The 21709-nt window shown below is 44.6% G+C and overlaps 1 protein-coding gene across 2 annotated transcripts in view; it reads left to right on the forward strand.

Moving 5' to 3' along the window:
- Positions 1 to 2021: 2021 nt before the first annotated feature.
- KIF2A (kinesin family member 2A) overlaps positions 2022 to 21709 on the forward strand; it is a 65366-nt gene continuing 45678 nt past the window's right edge. For both annotated transcript variants that reach the window (XM_062612285.1, XM_062612287.1), the window contains exon 1: positions 2022 to 2171. In XM_062612285.1, coding sequence (XP_062468269.1) covers positions 2108 to 2171 — 64 coding nt within the window. In that variant the 5' untranslated portion in view covers positions 2022 to 2107. The remainder of the gene's footprint in view (positions 2172 to 21709) is intronic.

Genomic DNA, 21709 nt, shown 5'->3' on the forward strand with positions numbered 1-21709 from the left:
ACAGTTGTTGCTGCTTCTTTTAACTTAGAGACTGAGTTCTTCTTCTGGATCTTGGCTGTGGGTGTATAGAACAGAAAGATTTGGGTCAGAAAGGACTTTAAAGATCACCCTGTTCCAATCCCCCTGTCTTGGGCAGAGACACCTTCCACTATACCAGGTTACTCAAGGACCTGTCCAACCTGGCCTTGAACACTGCCAGATATGGGGCAGCCACAGCTTCTCTGGGCAACCTGTGCCAGGGCCTCACCATCCTCACCGCGAGGAACTTCTTCCTAATACCTAATCTAAATATTTAAATCTACCCTCTGTCAGTTTAAAGCCATTCCCCCTTGTCCTCTCCCTCCATGTGCTTGCAAAATGTCCCACTCCAGATTTCTTGTAGACCCGTTTAGGTACTGGAAGCTGCTCTAAGGTATCCATGCAGTCTTTTCCAGGTTGAATAACCTCAATTCTTGCAGCCTTTCCTCATAGGAGTGGTGCTCAGTCCTCTGAGCATCCTTGTGGCCCCCTCTGGACTCACTCGAACAGCTCCATGTCTCTCCTGTGCTGGGGGCCGCAAAGCTGGATGCAGTGCTGCAGGTAGAGTCTCACAAGAGCAGAGTAAAGGGGTCCCATGACCTGCTGCATGCTAGACACACTCCTTTTGATGTGGCTGGTTGGCTTTATGGGCTGCAAGCATACATTGCTGGGTCATGTCCAGCTTTTCATCCCCCGCTACTCTGACGTCCTTCTCCAGGAGGCTGTTCTCTCTAATATGTGTGTACATATACATAAAGCATGTAGGAATTGGAAGACATAATTTCATGACTCTGATTTGCCATGTATCATACTGATTTCAGTGTGAAACCACCAGTGGAAGCAGGGAGAAGATGCGAGGCAAGGAGGATGACAGGCTGCAGGGAGTGTACAGCTTAAGGTGGGGGTCTCAGTGTCAGGGGTTATTATGTATTATCTGTTGATGATTGGATTGGGGGATTATTTTTAACAGTCTGGCTTTGCTGGCAAGAAGTGGTTTTGTGTTTGAAGTATTTATTATGATGCTGCTCAAGGTGACCAGGAAGCTGTGCAGGAAGGCCAATTTTAAACTGGTGCTGGCTTCATCACATCAGGATCTGGCTTTGTAAGGCAAACCCAAGGGATACTGTTTAACGAAGTGGCTTGCCTGAGGTACAGGAGTCATTATAGGGAAATGAGGAACATAAAGTGTGCTTGGTTTTTCATTTAACCTGTATAAAGGTATGGGACAACCATAAGGCCAAGATGGATGGCTGTGTGGCCCTCCTTGGACCCAAGAGCTGCTGTCAGGTTGGGGAGCATGGAGAACGCTTCTAGGCTGTTCTACTTGGCACACGGGAACCGTATAAGCAGACTGTAGGTAGATAACATTAAAACTTCAGAGAGACTCAGTCACCATCTGGTGCCACACCGGCGCGTTGCGTTTGTAAATCGGGGAGAGGTCCAAGAGGTCGAGGCTCCACAGGCGGCCTGCCGCTGGTACGGGCGGCTCCTGGCGGCAGCGGGACCAGAAGCGCGGGATTCCCAAAGGGGGCCGGCCCCAGGGCGGCGGAAGCGCCCATCTTGGGCCGACGCAGCCGTGGTGCCGCTAAAGGCGGCGGCGGAGAGCAGCTGCGGCCCTCGGGCAGGGGGTGAATGAGAACAACGGCGAGGCGGGGCGGGGCTGCCCATGGCCGTAGGTGAGGCCACGGAACGTCCCCTTCCCAACCGTGGCGGAAGGAGAAGATAAAACAAGAGCAGCTGAGCGCAAGCGAAGAAAGAAGACCACGGCGGCACCCCTACCCCTACCCCTGCCTCGGCCCCTGCCCCTGCCTCCGCCCCCCGCCTCCGCCTCCCCCTCCCCCGTGCGGAGGGGCCGTGACGCGCGGCGCGCAGGCGCAGCAGCTCCCAGCGCCTTTTATATCCGGCCGGCGCCTTTTCTCTCTCCGCGTCCATCCTTTTCTCCCTCCCTCCCGCTCTGTCAGAGCCGCCGCACTCGGTGCCGGTGCCGGTACCGGTACCGTTACCGTTACCGTGCGCTCCCTCCCTCCCTCCCGTTCTGTGCACGCCTGGCCGGTAGCGCCTCCGACTTGCCCGGCTACCCCATGAAGCGATGGCAGCGGCCAACTTCGGCAAGATCCAGATAGGGATCTACGTGGAGATCAAGCGCAGCGATGGTCAGTGCGGCGGGGCGGCGGCGGGGGGGGGAGCCGCGAGAGGGGCCCATTGTGTGCGCGGGGCCGGGGAGTGGCCGGGCCTGGCGCGCGCTGCGGTTGTCAGGGGAGCGCTCGCGCTTGGCGGCGCAGCGCGGTTGCGCGGGGCACGAGCGGCGGGGCCGGGGGGGGGGGGGCTGCGGCAGGGCGGGGTGCGGCGGGGGAGGGGAGCAGGCGGGGGGCAATGGCGGGGAGCGGGGCCTAGGGGCGGGGGGAGAGGCCGGGGAGCTGTCGGCAGCGGGCGGGAAGGGCCTTGAAGGGGCTGTGAGGTGATGGAGGGCAGAAGGGCCTTCAGTGCGGGGGAATAACTTGTCTGGTATACGGGCAGCGCGCTGGGAACACGGCACAGCGGGCAGGATGCCTTCGGGCACTTCCATCATTGGACAGAAAGATTGATGTTATTTCAGGTGTTGGTCGTGATTAAAATGTAAGATGAGTGCCTGCTATTTATGCCCACGAGTGGTTACTGCTCCGCTGGGGACCCAGTGTTCCTCATCTTGCCCAGCATCTCCTAGCGGGAGGATGTGTAGTGCTGTCTAGAAACACACGTGAATAAAGGAGGCGTGTGTGACAGGTCTGGGGTGCCAACCCTCCACGTTTCTCTAGTAGGGGAGAGCTAAGATGGGAAGTTCACTGGATGAATCAATGGCAGGTCACCCGTAACCTCAGCTCTTTCATGTGAGTGTGAATATGTCATCTGTTCTTGGCCTCTGCAAGGTCTGTGAAGCCTGCTGAACTAGGGTGGGGTTTTGCTGGGATTTTCTGGAAAGATAGATGTGGTTTTACTGAGGTTTTTTGTTTTTTTTTTTTTCCTTTTTTTTTTAATTTTGTCAGGGTTGAGGAGCTTGCTAAAGGATAAGCAGATGTTTCTATGGGAGGAAAGATCTGGAGGTCAAAGGCACTGAAGTTAGCTAGCTTGGTTTTGTTAGGCAGGAAACAAGAAGCTGGCAAGCTTTGTGCAGTTTGCCTGTCTTGTGTCCTACACTGCAGTTAAACACTACAATAAAGTAATGGTCGGTGTTGTCTGGACACTGTTAAATCTAACCCCTCAATTTATGCTTAATGGCTTGTGTGTCACATGAAGAATCTGATAGGTCTGGCTGCTATTTGCATAACTTCTGTAAATCTTTGCCTGGGGTTTCAGAAAACCTCACTGTAGCAACTTGTAAAGCTGTTTTTCTGTGGTCTGTGTGAACTTCTAATGAATGTTACTGTTTGGTTTCTATGCCTTCAGAAAATAAGGCATGAGAATGCTTTGCTGCTTCCCCCCTACCCCCCCCCCCCGCAGTGTTTTGCTCATTTATGTGAGAAGTGAGGACAGTAACTCTTGAATGTAATAATACTTATTTTGATTACTGTTAGTGGTTTACAAGTTTTGCTGTATCACTTACACATGCAATGCAGCACATTAAATACGTATCACTACTATACTGGGGGTGTGCCTTCACAGCAGTTGCTTGAGCTGCAGGGTTTTGATCATTTGTGTTGGCTCTTATGTGAGCAACCAGACTGCCATGTAATACCAGTCCTGGTTACTATGAGGTTTGCTTGGTTTTGATTGGGAATGGAGGAGGAGGTGGCCTGCTCTGGCTCAGGCTACTGCAGCTTCGCCATTCTCTTCCCATTAAGCCATAGGAGAAACTGACCTGGGTATGTGGAAGGGAGCGTTTTAAGATATCAAAGGACAGCTGGCAATATTTTGCATTGCCTTTCACAAGGTGGGTTTCCAGCCTGAGCTGTGGTTACACAGGCAATCGAAATTGATCTAGCTGCTTTGAACAAGGGAAGAGGGTCTTCCTGCCTGTGACTGTCAGCTGTGCTGTTCTATAAACCCTCTCTGTCACCCACAGTGCCCAATGATCTTTTTTTCGTATGATTTAATACAGCAATTGGTTACTTGAGTCGCTAAACACAGTAGAAAACTTCTGTGTGTGCTAGGGTTCTACATCATTAGTGAATTCCAGAAGCTCACAGGGGAAGCTCTGGCCCCAGCCGTATTGGTGTGTAGGAAATGCGTGGCCAGGATGAAGTGGAAGTCTTCATGTATGGTATTCTGGTTCAGTAACAGAGAGCTATCTGCATCTGCTGTACCCAGAACTGGGTAGAGAACTGGGGCTGTGTATTGTACCAGCTGCCCTTGGCTGAAAGCAAGATTAAAACTGTTGAAGAAACTTGGAGAAAGCAGTATGTTAGTCTGAGCTTTTTCTCTTTTATATATATATATATATATTCTTGTCTACAAGAAATCCTTTTTTAAAACTAAATATTATCTTGAGAGGTATGCGTAGTAATTCTTTTAGATCTTCTTATTTACCTGCTTACTTGCTGAATTGGAATAGAATAATATTTTGCTTTGTTAGTTGGTTCATTTGAAATATTCTACCAGTTACATTAAACCCTTTTCTAAATGCAGAGTTTTATTAATTCCAGATAACTCTAGTTTTCCTTAAATAAAAAGAAAATCTAACAGGAAAGGTTCTCTTTTTGAGTTTTTTTTTTGTTTTGTTTTGTGAAGCATGAATGTTAGAAGTCATACTTGTTCACCACAATAAAATGGCAAAGACATGCGAAGCACAATAAATGTGAGAATGAATCCAGAACTTTCTGGAAAGAAAAGTTACGTATTCTGACATCTTGACTAGTTCTAATTATGCTTAAGTGTTTCATGAGAGATTTGTTATAGGACTGAATAGAAAATAGATGTTGTGTAAACAAAAGGCATTGTTAGAAATCATGGCCAAAAACACATGAAGAACAGTGTTTGGATAAAACTCAAAATTTTCAAGGACTAGTGCTGCCAAGCTGCTTACTGTGTATCTGTTTTTTCTCAGTGGGTAAACATTGGTATAAATGTTGTCTACAGTTGCAGATATTTCCAGTTATAACTGGAATAGCTACTTATGCTCATGTAACATAAGAATGTACTGGGTGGTCAGCTAGTTGGCTTTTTATAATAATTTCTGCTACTGACATTTACTAATTATTTCAGTATAGTTTATGCATGTTGCTTGTAATATGCCTTGGTAATCCATCTTGGAAACAGGAAAGACCTCCTTCCATTTAGGCTGTGAATTGCCAAGAGTGGACTGCGTTTCCAGTCTTTAAACATGTGCCTTAACACACGGAAGCTTGGGGAAGTGGGGAGGCACCCAGAAGGTATCTACAAGACTTGCTGTAGTGTTCCTGTCCAGATGATGCTTCTTGTTGAGGTCTAAACATGGGCATTTGTCTGGTGATAGGTTCCCTTTACTTAAATAATAATAGCCTACCACTTTATCTGTGAACTACCCGTATTTGCACTTCTTGTGCATTATCCCATTAATGATAAGACTTATATAACTACTTTGACAAAGAATATCTGACATTTTTTTCCCTGCATAAATTCAGTTTTCTGAAATAGGGTATATCTATTATTCCCTGCAGCACTTTAGTTTGCTGACAGTTTTTACTTCTTCAGTCCAGTTGTGTTCTGTCCATTTCTTCTTCAGGCTGTTTCCTATTCCCTGTCTTTGCAGATCTGAAATACTACTTGTAAAGACAGAGAAATTAATTACATATTTACTCATTTTGAAAGCGGGAAGACTACAATTCTGATCTCGTGGTGTCAGAAATAATATAGCATGTATGAGGAGAAGGACATTCTTGTAATTGGAAGAGTGACTAAAGATTCAGTTGAACTTCCGGGGAAGGGAAAATACTGAGTTTTTCGGGATTATCCATCAAATGGTATGAAAAAGAAAGATCATGAGTTTGTGCCCATTTTTTTGTAACACAAGAACAGGATAGCTGTCAGTGCTTGAAAGAAAATGTTAAACTGATAAAGGAGAATAGACTAGGTATAGCTATTGTGAGGAGTTTGCTACCAGGGGAGGTGGAGGCTAAAAGCATAGCAGAATATTAAAGTGGAAATATCCAGTTTTACACTAAAAATTTAAAAAAATACACCAGCGACCATAAAATGTGTTTTCAGTTCTTCCTGAGTTTAATTAACCTCTAACTCTGATGGAAGGTAGGAATAAATCTTGCCTGTGGCTGTGTTATTTTTTTAATTGCCTACTTACAGATTTTCTTGTCTCTGAAGCAGCTGGAACTGGTCACAGTCAAAGATAATCCATCCAGTCCAAAAACCTACTGGCAGCTTCTCTCTCCTTAGGCTTTCCAAAACATCATGGTAACCGGTTTCACTTTCAAATACAAATAAGTTTAAATTTTTGTAGTAGTCAGGGCTGTACTTTTTTTCTTTAAAGTCCAGCTTCTGTCAAATTGATGTTTTTCAGAGTTGAGAGCCTGTAGCATCTTCTTGTCTGCTGGGTAGTCCTGTATGATGATCTAGATCTTTACATGCAACTCCCAATATCAACAATGATTTTATAGCAGGATAGAAGGCATAGCAGTGCTATAAAAATTCTCTTCAGGTTTTGGTAGTCACCCTATTTTACAAGCTCTTGAGGATAGTTTTAAATGGTAATGTGCTTTTACTCTTTCCTTTGGTAACATACACCTATTTGTTCCCTGTGCTTGAGATTTTCTTGTTACCACATTTGGATCATTTGACTAAATTACCTAATCCTTATGTAAGCCATATGGACACAACATGTCTTTGTTCTTCTGTCATCGTCAGATCACACACAGGGTTTCACGTATGCTCTTGCTGGTTGAGCTTGTGGGTCCAAAATTCTGGCTTACTTATCTATGGCTCTCGTATTGTTTCGTACAGCATTTCTGGGGATTGGTCTTACAGAACTGTTGACCAGGAAGATGTGTTGGAGTTTCTCTGTTCTGTTTAAAATTACTTTAAGAGTTCAGCTTTTGTTAATCAGTAAGTGGATTTTCACTGTAACTCACAGCCTCTCAGATATTTTTGTAGGCCTTCTGTATTTTGCATAAATAGCTTTTGAATGACAAGAGCTGAGTCCAAATCTTCAGACAGTCTTCTCATCTTTGCTCCATAAGTGTGTCTAATACAGCATTGCATACTGTCAAAAATGTCTTTAGAGCTGTACATGGCTACTAGGATTACACAGTTTGCATTGCATGTCTTTTTCCTCTCTGATCATGTAAGAGTCTATCCTTTGTCTCTGATAGATACAGTTATTGCTCTTTCCTCCCAGTCTCTATAGTGGTCTGTTGTCTGGGCCCAGTTTTACTTGTCTTTTCTTCCTACATCTTTATGAAATGAAGACTTTGCTGTGCTACTGTGGCACCAAGCACAGCTTCCTATGTTGTTGAAGTGGGAAGAGAAGATAAATCGTTGGGAAGAGGTCATGCCTGACCTAAGAGTAATGTCATTGCAGAAGTATCTCTTTCTACTTGCTCTAGAAGATAAATTAGTCTTTTCAGGTCTTTTAATACATTCACTTACTTACAGACAACGTAGAGAACTGCATATGAAGTATTTACCAGGGGAAATCCTTTCCTGGGGCACAAAATCTGTAGCATATTTATTGTTTTGACCTGTGGAAGGGCCACTGTGATTTTTTTTTTTTTTTTTTTTTTGTGCTTGAGGAGTAAGTAACAGAGTGCACTAAATGCGCTTCATTGCTTTGTTCTTGAGTTATTCCTTTGTAAACATTTATTGCTTGCATCATAAAGCATGGGTATTTTTCTTTTGTGGGTTTTTTTTTGGTTGGTTGTTTTTTTGTTTTTTAAACTTTTTGCCGTGTTGTTTTTTGGCTTGGCTTGTCTTCCTCACCATGCTGTGTGACTGGGTCTGAGATCAGGAAGCGAATGCCGTGTTCAGCCCATGGTAAACACTAAAATGTGGTCTTCATTATAGTTTTTCACAGTATGGAAAAGAATTAAATAACTCTTGGTACATTAGAGGTTTATATTAACCTTTCAGAGTTAAGTTAAATTTCTAATGTAATGCAAACTATGGAAGTCCACAGAAAGGACTATGAAACAGTCTTGACTTTATCCAGTAGTAAGAATGTCTAGTAAATAAAATGCATGATCAGGAAGGATGGTGTTTGTAATTTAAAATTAAAGAGTATTTAAGAAGACATAGGCTTTTCATACTCATGCCTCTGTAGCATAGTTAAAACTATTTGGAAATGTAGATGCTTTCAGTGTGTATTTCTAGATGTAGGGTAGAAAGGTTTTGTGGAGCTGTAGTACATTCTTTGTTGTATCTGTTGATCTCTTTGAAAACTACAAATAAGCTTTCAGGTATATGAACAATTCTTTTTGCTTGCTTGAAAGCTTATGTATGTTTTCCACTTTTACCACTTGCATCTTTTCAGAAGTCTTTTTGCATTTTTGGAGGAAATAGTTACAGTTCCTTCTAATGTAATTTTGTAAAAAACTTGCTTGCAGTTATATGTTCCAAACTGCTAGGTTTTATTGTGATGTGGTACTTGGGGTTGTATTGTGACTTGGTATTTGGGATTTTATTTAAATTGCTTTTAATACTGAACATTGACACTAATACAAATGTACCTAGCTGTATTCTTTGGACCAAATTTTCCTGGGTTGTAGTAGGTATTTTTATACTCACGTAAGATTGTTAGATACCCCTCATAAGTTAGTGACAGTTAATTTTGGCTATTGATGTGATTCCACAGCTGTTTGAGATGTTTAACTCTGGGCTGCTTGTCTGTGCACTGCATCTGTGTTAGTTTTTAGTTAAATGTGCTGTGGGGAAGTGAGGGAGGGAGGAAGGGGTGGAGGGGCAGGCAGGGAACTAAAACTATTGTAATCCAGATGTAGATTGTCTTAAACTACTGTTAGCTATATCCTTAAATCTGTTCTTACTGTGTATGTGCAGACACATGTGCTGTTGCTTCTTTTTCTGTCCTAGTTCCTTTCCTTAAAACTTTCACTTTTTTTTTGTATTGCTATTTGAGTACTATTCTTTTATTTTCACTCAAAGAATTAAAAAGCACTATTGTTTCCTGTAGCATTCCCAGTATATAGATAGACAGGTGACTGACATGATTTTCCCACATTTTTAACCTCTGTAAAGGAATGCTTTCAGTTCTGTAGTAAGTGTTTAGCTGTGAGGCAGTACTGACTGTGTTTGATACTCTGGAAATACATTTTGTTCATGTCCCTGGAAGTCACACGTGGTAAACAGGTCAGTTGTGGCTTAGGTCATCCCTAAACAGTTGAGTCACTGGAAGTTGGTAGAGTACACCTACTATGTTAAATAGTTCTCTCAAGTGGAGCTACCATTGGAGGTAGAGGAGGGGGCTAGATGTCCTTGTCCTATGCCATTCTTCTCCATGCCTCGTAATCACTCTTGGAAAATAGAGCAGCCACAGACTGTCATTCTCTGGGAGGATGTTGCAAAGATGGCATTGCCATTTCCCTGTTAAAAAGTGTTCTGTGCAGTCAATTTTGCTGTGTTTGAATTTGGCCATTGTTAAATATGTAAAACTGGATTTTACATCTGTTAGACAAAAGGTAATAAACCTATGTGAAAAATCAGAATTGCCTTTCTTGGAGAAGAAAATGAATTTATCAGGCTTATGCTTTTTAGCTTTTATAAAATATGTGTTGTGCACTAAATCATTTACATGAGCAGAACGTGCCTAGAAGACTCTTTACTATTTATTACAGTCTAAATTCAGTTGTTCCATGTTGCTAGGAACTCAGGTTACTTTTAGAATTGCTTAGTTGAAAGCTGTAGCGAGAGATTCTTGAAGATAGTGCTATAAAACTGTGTGCCCAACTAAAACTTTAAGTGACATTTAAAAAAATGTGAATTATCAGTTAATTTAGTAATTAAGGCACTTGATTTTTTTTGTTTGTTTATTTTGAATGGGGTCTTGTTTAGCGACACTGAGTCTGATCTTGTATTTGACTTCTGAGAAAGAAGAATGAAGAATTTTGCTCCTTAAAGACTTGAATGTGGTAGTAGAGTTTTTTCATTTTGGTTTTGCATCAGGCATAACCTGCTAATAAGTTTCTCAGACTTGTAAAGGGGTTAATTTGAGTTCCTTGCCACTTTTGCAACACTGACACTGTAAAACTAATTGTCCAATCCCAGTGACTTCAGTGTAACATGCAAATAAGTGTCTTTCACTGTTGCTTCATTTTGGTGGGTGGTCGTGCTTTTCATGCAAGGGAATGTTACTATCTTCAAGTTACCACTGAAGCTTTGTCAAGTGCTAGTTTGAGCTTTTCATGGCTACTGTTAGGCACTGGCAGCTTTGTGTAATCTCAGGTGCTGGAAGCATGAGTATTTTCAGTCTCTTCTGTTACAGGTAGAGCTGCCTTCAGTGGATGAATGCACTGAATGTGTGAGTGGACGGAGGTGGGCTTTGCTTAAAAATTTCTCATCAGAAGAAAGGTGCATTGCATACTTGTGCCCTTGCAGAGTTTTGCTTTAGAATTTTTTGTTGCACAGTGGGACATATTTGACAGTCACTAAAATTTGTTACTTTCTTTGTGGCTGAGCTACATACTGAGTTTGAAGTGTATTTCAGACTGATCTATAAAAGCATTTGCTAGAGATGCAGGCATGCATAGTGATGTGGTGATGAGATCTCTGGCTCCAGGAAGAAGGCAGCAGGAATGAATTCAGTTTGAAAACCACATACACGCCTGGATTTTGGAATGCTCCAAGTTTTTGATTCAATTTTGGGTTATGTTTTCATGTAGTTGAATTCAGATCATGATGAATGAGGTGAATATAAATCACAACCTGATTTTTTAAGTTATAATAAGCTTTCATCAAACACAGAAGAATTAAAATGTTACTTAGTTTTCTTGTTGGTTTGAGCTTTTAGAACCTTGTTGAGATAAGGGAAAAATACAACATTCGAGAGTAAAGGTTTCTGATTTTTAACCAGAAGCAACAGTTTGCAGCTCTAATAAATTGAGTAATGGTACATATGCTTACTAACATAACATAGTAAAGTAAGGGACATGGAAAAAGCAAACAACAAAATGCTATTTGACAGGGTGGGTTATGAAAAGCAAATGCAACTATTTGGAAACAACTATAGAAAGTGCTGGTAGAAATTTTCTATGTGGTGCAGGAAACTATAGTTCTAGTCAGCTACTGTCAGTTTCAGAGAAAGTAGAGAAAATCATGGAAAGGTGTCTGCCATTTATTCAGGCAACAAACAAAATGACGAAGGGGGGAAGGGAGGCAGAAGACTGGCCAAGTCATCTCTGCCTTTTGGCAGAGGGTATGTACCACACTGTTTGAATCCACCACAATCTTAAATCCTGTTGCTAAAAAAACTTCAACATCCACTAAACCCCAGTGCTGTTTGAAAGAAGTACTTAACTGAATCTGTTTTTGCTTCTATATACCATAACTGTACTGAAATCTATACTGAACACAGAAGACTGATCTGCAAAAGCATATAGCAAATTATTCTGGAGAGGAGCTTTCAGAAGCAGTTTTAAAAGATTTTAAAGAAGCTGCCTGTGAAATTGTCCTAAAGACTCCAAGGAACTACTGACTAAATGTACAAAAATATGTGAAATTATATTCAGTTTTACAAAGTTAAAAAAATATGACAGGGCATTGAACTATTCCTGGAACTTGTACACAAGTTGTCAATTAATAGGAAATATGTGAATGTCATACCAGAAATTGAATGAAAACCTTCACTTACACAGCAGCAGTAAGAGGAAAGTGTAATAGAGGACAGATAATACTATCATGGCATAGATTAACATCTTGTTCTCATTTGAGTGAAGTTTGCTGCTCTGATTGCTTCATCTTTCTTAAATCTAAGAACTGAAGGGGGCTTATGTAGACCATGAAAGGGAGCAGTGTTGGAAAACCTCGCAGGAATTTTGAAAACAGGTAGATTATTGCTGATTTGTTTTAGGCTTTTTTTTTCACACTTCAAAGGGAGATTTTTGTGTGAAGAAGTTTACTTTAAGAAAAGCAAATGAAAACTCCCCCCCCCCCCAAGACTTTCAGTGAAGAATGTGATTATTTAAAAAAAAAAACAAAACAACAAACCCACAGCAAAACACTTATGAAGTGTTTCTGCTTTTTTTGGAGGTTCCTCCATTTCCTTTAAGTACACTTGCCACTACATAAGAAGTACCCAGTGGATCGAAGTGGTGGTTCATGGAGCCCAACAATAACAGGAGAGACTATATAGGGAAATCAGGTCAGCCTTGTTACTGTCTGCAATCTTTGTCTTCCCCTGATACCTAGAATTATCATAGAATCATAGAATCGTTAGGGTTGGAAAGGACCTTAAGATCGTCTAGTTCCAGCCCCCTGCCGTGGGCAGGGACACCTTATGCTAAATCATATCACCCAAGGCCTCGTCCAGCCTGGCCTTGGACATTGGCAGGGATGGAGCATTCACAACCTCCCTGGGCAACCTATTCCAGTGCCTCACCACCCTAACAGGAAAGAACTTCCTTCTTATATCCAACCTAAACTTCCCCTATTTAAGTTTTAACCCGTTACCCCTTGTCCTGTCACTACAGTCCCTAATGAAGAGTCCCTCCCCAGCATCCCTATAGGCCCCCTTCAGATACTGGAAGGCTGCTATGAGGTCTCCACCCAGCCTTCTCTTCTCCAGGCTGAACAGCTCCAACTTTCTCAGCCTGTCTTCATATGGGAGGTGCTCCAGTCCCCTGATCATCCTCGTGGCCCTTCTCTGGACTTGTTGCAACAGTTCCATGTCCTTTTTATGTTGAGGACACCAGGACTGCACACAATACTCCAGGTGAGGTCTCACGAGAGCAGAGTAGAGGGGCAGGATCACATCCTTTGACGTGCTGGTCATGTTCCTTTTAATGCAGCCCAGGATACGGTTGGCTTTCTGCGCTGCAAGTGCACACTGAAGCCAGCTCATGTTCATTTTCTCATCAACCAGCACCCCCAAGACCTTCTCTGTAGGGCTGCTCTGAGTCTTTTCTCTGCCCAACCTGTAGCTGTGCCTGGGATTGCTCCGACCCAGGTGTAGGACCTTGCGCTTGTCATGGTTAAACTTCATGAGGTTGGCATCAGCCCACCTCACAAGCGTGTCAAGGTTCCTCTGGATGGCATTCCTTCCCTCCAGCGTATCAACCGAAGCACAGCTTGGTGTCATCGGCAAACTTGCTGAGGGCGCACTCAATCCCAGCGTCCATGTCAGCAAAAAAGATGTTGAACAAGACAGGTCCCAACACCAATCCCTGAGGGACACCACTCGTTACTGGTCTCCAGCTGGACATTGAGCCATTGACCACAACTCTTTGTGTGTGCCTATCCAGCCAGTTCTTTATCCACCAAGTGGTCCATCCATCAAATTGATGTTTCTCCGATTTAGAGACAAGGATGTCGTGTGGGACAGTGTCGAACGCTTTGCACAAGTCCAGGTAGATGACATCAACTGCTCTACCTCTGTCCATCAGTTCTGTAGCCCCATCATAGAGGGCCACCAAATTGGTCAGGCAGGATTTCCCCTTAGTGAAGTCATGCTGGCTGTCACCAAGCACCTTGTTGATTTTCATGTGCCTTAGCATGCCTTCCAGGAGAATGTGCTCCAAGATTTTGGCAGGCACAGAGGTGAGACTGACTGGTCTGTAATTCCCTGTGTCATCCATTTTCCCTTTCTTGAAAATGGGGGTTATATTTCCCTTTTTCCAGTCATCGGGAACTTCACCTGACTGCCATGATTTCTCAAATATGATGGCCAGTGGCTTCGCAACTTCATTCACCAGCTCCTTCAGGACCTGCGGATGGATCTCATCAGGACCCACCGACTTGTGCACTTTCAGATTTTTAAGATGGTCTCAAACCAGTTCCTCTCCTACAGTGGGCGCAAGGTCTTCATTCTCACAGTCCCTCCATCTGCCTTCCAAGACTTGGGTGGTTTGGTCAGAGCCTTTGCCAGTGAAGACCGTGGCAAAGAAGTCGTTCAGAACCTCAGCCTTCTCCAAATCCTGTGTAGCCAGTTCTCCTGAGAGTTTCCTGAGGGGGCCTACATTCTCCCTAGTCTGTTTTTTATTTGCAGAATCCCTTCCTGTTATCTTTAATACCTTTAGCTAAGTTAATTCTAACTGGGCCTTAGCTTTCCTAACCTGGTCCCTAGCTTCCCGGACAACATCCCTGTACTCTTCTCATGCCACCTGTCCTTACTTCCACTTATTGTAAGCCTCTTTTTTCATTTGAATTTTCCTCAGGAGCTCCTTATCCATCCAAGGAGGTCTCCTGGCCCTCCTGCTGCACTTCCTTCTGTTTGGGATGCAACACTCCTGAGCTTGTAGCAGGTGATCCTTGAATATGAACCAAGAGTCTTGGGCCCCTCTGCCCTCTAGGGCTGTATCCCAAGGAACCTTTCTAAGCAGGTACCTGAAGAGGCCTAAGTCTGCTCTCTTGAAGTCCAGGGCAGTGAGCTTGCTGCACGCTCTTCTCACTGTCCTGAGGATCTCAAACTCGACCATCTCATGATTGCTGCATCCAGGGCTGCCCTGGAGCGTCACATTTCCAACGAGCCCTTCCCTGTTGGTGAGCACGAGGTCAAGCATGGCCCCTCTCCCTGTTGGCTCCTCTAGTACTTGCAGAAGGAAGTTGTCTTCTACACAATCGAGGAACCTCCTGGATTGCTTGTGCCGGGCCGTACCGTCCTTCCAACAGATGTCAGGGTGGTTGAAGTCACCCATGAGAACAAGGGCCTGTGAGCGTGAGGCTTTTCCTATCTGTCTATAGAGTGCTTCATCCGCAGGTTCTTCTTGATCAGGCGGTCTGTAACAGATTCCCACAGTAATGTCTCCCACAGCTATATTCCCTTTAACCCTGACCCACAAACTCTCTGTGGACTGCTCACCTGTCCCCAGACAGAGTTGCATACTCTCCAGCCTATCCCTAACATAAAGGGCAACTCCCCCTCCCCGCCTGCCAGGCCTGTCCTTCCTAAAGAGCCTGTAACCTTCCCTTCCAACACTCCAGTCATAGGAGCCATCCCACCATGTTTCTGTGATGCCTATTATATCATACCCCCGTAGACATGCACACATCTCTAATTCCTCTTGTTTGTTCCCCATGCTATGGGCATTTGTATAGAGGCATCTGAGCCGAGCTCCAGCTGAAGCTGGCTCATTGGCTGGAGCAGCTGGGATATCTCTACATTGCTCCGTGCATTTATTGTAGGTTCTGGCAACTGACTGGATGTGTTGGAATGGAATGATGCTCCCCTCCCCCAACACATCTAGTTTAAAGCCTCCTTGACCAGCCTGGCAAGCCTCCTACCAAAACTGCTCTTTCCCTTCTTTATCTCCAGCTCCATCAGCCCCCCCTAGACCTGGCCTACAAGCGTGGGTCCCGTGTTAAAGACACCCAAACCCCTGACTATGACACCACCCTTTTAACCAGTTATTAACCTGGCCAATCCTCCTAGCTTTTTTTTTAGGTCCTCCCCTGTACCCTGGAGAATTGATGAAAAGACCACCTGAGCTCCAGAGCCCCTAACCACCTCCCCCACGGCTCTGTAGTCCTTCTTTATGTTCCCCAGGCTACTACTATCTATGTCCCTAGCACCCACATGTATCACCAGGAGTGGGTAATAGTCCGTGGGACTTACTAGAGCAGGCAGCCTCTATGCCACATCCCTGATCTGTGCCCCCGGTAGGCAACACACCTCCCTTGAGACAGGGTCTGGCCGGCAGACAAGTGCTTCTGTCCCTTTCAGTGTAGAGTCCCCTACTACTACAACCCGCCGCTTTTTTCCTAGCAGCACCGGTAGAGATTTTCTTTACCAGTGCATCAGCCTGGCTGTTTCTGGCTCGAGTGCACTTCCTCATTAGCCCCCTGCAGGACAGCAAAGCGGTTCTGGGTGGAGACAGGGGATTTAGGGGGAAGCCCCTCACTTTTGGTTGTCCTTTTCCTTCTTTTTTTTGTTGTTTTTTTTTTGTCACTAATTCCCAGCTTCCGGGGTTAACGGCCTCCTTTCCTTCATGAGGCAGAGGTGAAGCTCGAGGCCCCTGCACAGTTTGGGCGTGGAGCAAGCATTCCTGCTTCCTCTCAGCTTCCCTGACATCTCACAGTCTATTAACAGCATTCCGCAGCTCAGCCACCTGCTGCAGGAGGACCCCCACCAGGGAGCACCTATATCTGGGATATTAGAAGTACAACTTTGCCTAGTCCTATTAAATAGCCATTTGTAGACCTATTGTCTGAATTTATTGAATACCTTTCTGACCCAACTTAACACTCTCTGCCTCCACAACCTCTTTTGGAAGCAAGACTGGAAAGTTCCCTGATTGCTGCATGGAAAAGTACATTACTACTTTTACATTACTGCAACCAGTGTGCCTTAAGGGAGTGCTCCCACCTTCAGTGTTGCAGGAGTTGTTTAGTAATGATTTCTACTCATTTTGTCCTTTATTGTTGTAAAGTGCAATCAAATCCACTCAGTCTTTTCCTCAGAAGGGAGCAGTCTCGCTCACCTTGGTATCTTCGTTCTCTTTGTTGCCTTAGATGTCCTTCTTACCTCTAATTCTGTGACATCTTTTTTTTTTTTTTGAGGCGTGAAGAATAGTGCCACAGTACTTGAGATGTGCATGTAGCAAAGTTTTATTTATAGTTCGAAAATGGCACTTTTATGTTTTACAGGCTGCTTTTTTCTGTTGTAGCTGCATGTTGAGTCGAAGTTTTAAGAGAACTGTGTTAAGGATCTCTTACTTGAGGTGTAACTTACAGTTCCATTTTCAGGATTGTATTCCCATAATACAGAATATTTTTCTCTGGCTGCATTAAATTTCTTTTGTCTATGTTGAAGCTCATTTGCCACCTTTTTGTGTACTCCCTTGTGTTTGAGAGGCTCTTCTGAAGTCCTGTCATCTGACTACCCAGAATGCTGACTTGCCCAAGGGTCAGACTCCAAAACTAGTGTAATGCAGAGTGTGACAGAACACCAGGCTGGAAGATGATGTGTAAGTTTCTAGCTAATATTTTCAAAGGCCTGTATCATAAAAGAAGACAGTGCTTCATTTCCCCAGTCCTGTCCTTCATTAGCACTTGTTTGCATGTAATCTTGTACAGAGGATTACAGTATTTCATGGTCTGGATTGTTCAGATTGTGAATTTATTTTGCACCTGGTTTTACTCTCGTGTCCTGGTATCATGAACATTCTCATTGCACGTGCACTAGTTCACTTTGAGGCTCCCATCTGGAGTGAACCAGATGACCTACCTCTTATAGGAAACCTAAACTTCCTTGATGTCTTCTTAAGAGACCTGAACTGCGTCATTTGTCTCTCACTGCTCAGACAGTCCTTCTGCGTTTTAGTAAGCATTACACTTCCATATGCTTGTGTATGTCCCTAGGTGTACAGCATATGCTCCTGTTCATGTTCTTAAAAGCATCATAGTTGGAGGCTGCGAAGCAGTTGTCTCACTTCTGTGTAGGTTAGGGTGAATAACAATAAAAAAAAATGGAGAGATCTTAGGGCTCAAGGCATGCCGCTTGGGACCGCAGGAGTGCATCTGTTAGAAGGATTTCAGTTGAAACAGAAAATGAACTTTGGACATGTATCTTCTGATCATCTGTTGCTTCCTCACGCTATGCTTTAGTTTACTTTGAAAGTGGCTTTGGAGCACACTAAATTCATTTTGGATAAAATTTAGCTGGAGGGTACACTCCAGATATGTACATCATGCACTCCAAGGCATGTTCAGTCTGTGACACTAGACTCCCCCCAGTCCCTTCTGAAGTGTGTGGTGTGAATATCTGATCCCCAGCACCACCTGCTTTGCCCTGCAGCTCTGCTACTTGCCACAGCAGGTGCAGCTAAGGAACCTGGGCTGGGCACTAAGTGCTGTAGTTGTGAGCAATGTGCCATGAAAGGTCAGTCCCAGGGCTGTTGTGGACATGAACAAACCTGTACCAGTTGTCTTAGGGTTTCTGTCCATGATGGGTCTAGAAAAGACACAGAAGTATATCCAGGATTTGTTGTTTTTTTTTTTTTTTTAATTGCCACCTAGCATTGCCTGCTGCTTGAGAATGACAAGGTTGGTCATGGGTAGTGCCATGTTTCAGTAAGAGTATGACATGGTCTAACTTGACAGGAAGTGAAAGGGCCTTACAAGAGTTGCCTCCACACCCCATCAAAAAAAGAATGAATGTAGTGGTACCCCAACAACAAAGTCAGCATAATTGAATAGAAGGATTTTAGGTCATGGTGCAATTGGCCATAACATAGACATCAATTTTAGAAGTGATACCAGCTCAACCTACTTGATTTTTGCACTAAAAGAAGGGGGAAAATTATAAATCTAATCGAAACATTGTAGAAATGTGTAGTGCCTTGATTAAAAGTAGTAGCAAATAGTGGAGGACAGATGCCAAAGTGCTTCTTTCTATTTATTGCTGTCTTAGAGGTGGAACAGGTAAACACAGTGCTGAATCCTGGTGCTGAGTGCAGGGTGACCTGACCTGAGCTTAGTCCTGCTTTGTCAGTATGGGAGAGGCTTTGTGCAGCATTACTGGTATTGGTCTATTAGAAGTTTCTCTGAATTTCAGTAAAATATAGAGTATGAAAAAATATTCAGATCAAGTTTAATACACGAACAATAAGGAATTTGACAGTGTACCTAATAATTTCAACCTAATGGTATGCCTTCTGAGATCAGTTTTAGGACTGGCTGGCTTGATTTCCCCATTCATTAGTTACTCACTCCTGGAAGCAGAGTAACCTGCAGCACAGAGGTAAACCCATCTGTCCTGCTGCACTGTAGTAAGATATCACTGGCCTGGTGCAGAACTTGGTGGTGAAGGTACATCTTTTTAGATGCTTATGTGCCCCAAGAGTGAGGCTGCTGAAGAACACCAGAACAACCAACAGGTGGATAAAGCTGCTTAGATTGAAGTTGCTCAGATGGGTTTAGAATGGCAACGTAAGGGTGAATTATTTTTAGCCCGGTGGGCCCATGACACCTCATGCCATCAAGGCAGAGATGAAACATACTTATTTGCTTGTGATTGAGGGGTGGACTTGACAATGGACACTATTGCCCAGGTTATCCATGAGTGTGAAACATGTGCTGCAATTAAACAAGCTAAATGGTTAAAGCCTCTTTGGTATGGAGAATGATGGCTGAAGTGCAAATACGGGGAGGCCTGGCAGACTGACTGTATCACACTCCCACCAACCCGCCAGGGCAAGTGCCAGGTGCTTCCCATTCTGGAAGCACCCACTGGATGGCTGGAACCATACGCTGTGCCCCATGCCACTGCCCGGAACAATATTCTGGGCCTTGAGAAACAGATTTTGTGGTGACACGGCACCCCAGAGAGAATTGTCAGACAATGGGACTCATTTCCGGAACAACCTTGGGCCAAAGAGCATGGCATTGAGTGGGTATATCACATCCCCTGCCATGCACCAGCCTCTGGGAAAATCGAACGGTACAATGGGCTGTTAAAAACTACACTGAGAGCAATGGATGGTGGGACTTTAAAACATTGGGATACACATTTACCAAAGGCTACCTGGTTGGTCAGCTCCAGAGAATCTGCCAACAGGGTTGGCCTAGCCAAATCAGAACTTTCACATACTGTAGAAGGGATTGAAGTTCCTGTGGTGCATGTAAAGAATTTGCTGGGGAAGACAGTCTGGGTTACTCCTGCTTCAGGTAAAGGTAAACCCACTTGTGGGATTGCTTTGCTCAGGACCCAGGTATATTGGTGGGTAATGTGGGAAGATGAGGGAGTCTGATGTGTACCTCAGGGTGATTTCATTTTGGGTGAGAACAGCCAATGAATTGCTTACTATGATGTTAACTGGTATATTACACTGTATATTATCACTTCTGTGGCGGCTATATGCCCATCACCATGGGTGCACATCACCCATCTTTGTAGCTCCAGATTTGGGGATCTGAATTCTACTCTCTTTTGATTGCCATGTTAATCATAGAATCATAGAATCATAGAATAGTTAGGGTTGGAAAGGACCTTAAGATCATCTAGTTCCAACCTCCTTGTTGAGGGCAGGGACACCTTACACTAAATCATATCACCGAAGGCCTTGTCCAACCTGGTCTTGAATCCCCTGGCCAGGGATGGAGCATTCACAACCTCCCTGGGCAACGCATTCCAGTGCCTCATCACCCTAACAGGAAAGAATTTCCTTCTTGCATCCAATCTAAACCTCCCCTGTTTAAGTTTTAACCCGTTATCCCTTGTCCTATCACTACAGTCCCTAGCAAGGAGTCCCTCTCCAGCATCCCTATAGGCCCCCTTCAGGTACTGGAAGGCTGCTATGAGGTCTCCACGCAGCCTTCTCTTCTTCAGGCTGAACAGCCCCAACTGTCTTCATACAGGAGGTACTCCAGTCCCCTGATCATCCTCATGGCCCTTCTCTGGACTTGTTCCAACAGTTCCATGTCCTTTTTATGTTGAGGACACCAGAACTGCACACAATACTCCAGGTGAGGTCTCACAAGAGCAGAGTAGAGGGGCAGGATCACCTCCTTTGACGTGCTGGTCACGCTCCTTTTAATGCAGCCCAGGATATGGTTGGCTTTCTGGGCTGTGAACGCACACTGCCGGCCCATGTTCATTTTCTCATCAACCAGCACCCCCAAGTCCTTCTCTGTAGGGCTGCTCTAAATCTCTTCTCTGCCCAACCTGTAGCTGTGACTGCGATTGCTCTGACCCAGGTGTAGGACCTTGCACTTGTCATGCTTAAAGTTCATGAGGTTGGCATCAGCCCACCTCACAAGCGTGTCGAGGTCCCTCTGGATGGCATTCCTTCCCTCCAGCGTATCAACTGAACCACACAGCTTGGTGTCATGGGCAAACTTGCTGAGGGCGCACTCAATCCCACTGTCCATGTCAGCGACAAAGATACTGAACAAGACCGGTCCCAACACGGAACCCTGAGGGACACCACTCGTTACTGGTCTCCAGCTGGACATTGAGCCATTGACCACAACTCTTTGCGTGCACCTATCCAGCCAGTTCTTTATCCACCGAGTGGTCCATCCATCAAATTGATGTCTCTCCAATTTAGAGACAAGGATGTCGTGTGGGACAGTGTCGAACGCTTTGCACAAGTCCAGGTAGATGACATCAACTGCTCTACCTCTGTCCATCAGTTCTGTAGCCACATCATAGAGGGCCACCAAATTGATCAGGCAGGATTTCCCCTTAGTGAAGCCATGCTGGCTGTCACCAAGCACCTTGTTGATTTTCATGTGCCTTAGCATGCCTTCCAGGAGAACGTGCTCCAAGATTTTGGCAGGCACAGAGGTGAGACTGACTGGTCTGTAATTCCCTGTGTCATCCATTTTCCCTTTCTTGAAAATGGGGGTTATATTTCCCTTTTTCCAGTCATCGGGAGCTTCACCTGACTGCCATGATTTCTCAAATATGATGGCCAGCGGCTTTGCAACTTCATTCACCAGCTCCTTCAGGACCTGCGGATGGATCTCATCAGGACCCACCGACTTGTGCACGTTCAGATTTTTAAGATGGTCTCAAACCAGTTCCTCTCCTACAGTGGGCGCAAGGTCTTCATTCTCACAGTCCCTCCATCTGCCTTCCAAGACTTGGGTGGTTTGGTCAGAGCCTTTGCCAGTGAAGACCGTG

This window comes from Pezoporus occidentalis, unplaced genomic scaffold (genome assembly GCF_034315485.1).
Source record: "Pezoporus occidentalis ecotype Australia unplaced genomic scaffold, CSIRO_AGI_Poc_V1 ctg16, whole genome shotgun sequence".
Classification (NCBI taxonomy): domain Eukaryota; kingdom Metazoa; phylum Chordata; class Aves; order Psittaciformes; family Psittacidae; genus Pezoporus; species Pezoporus occidentalis.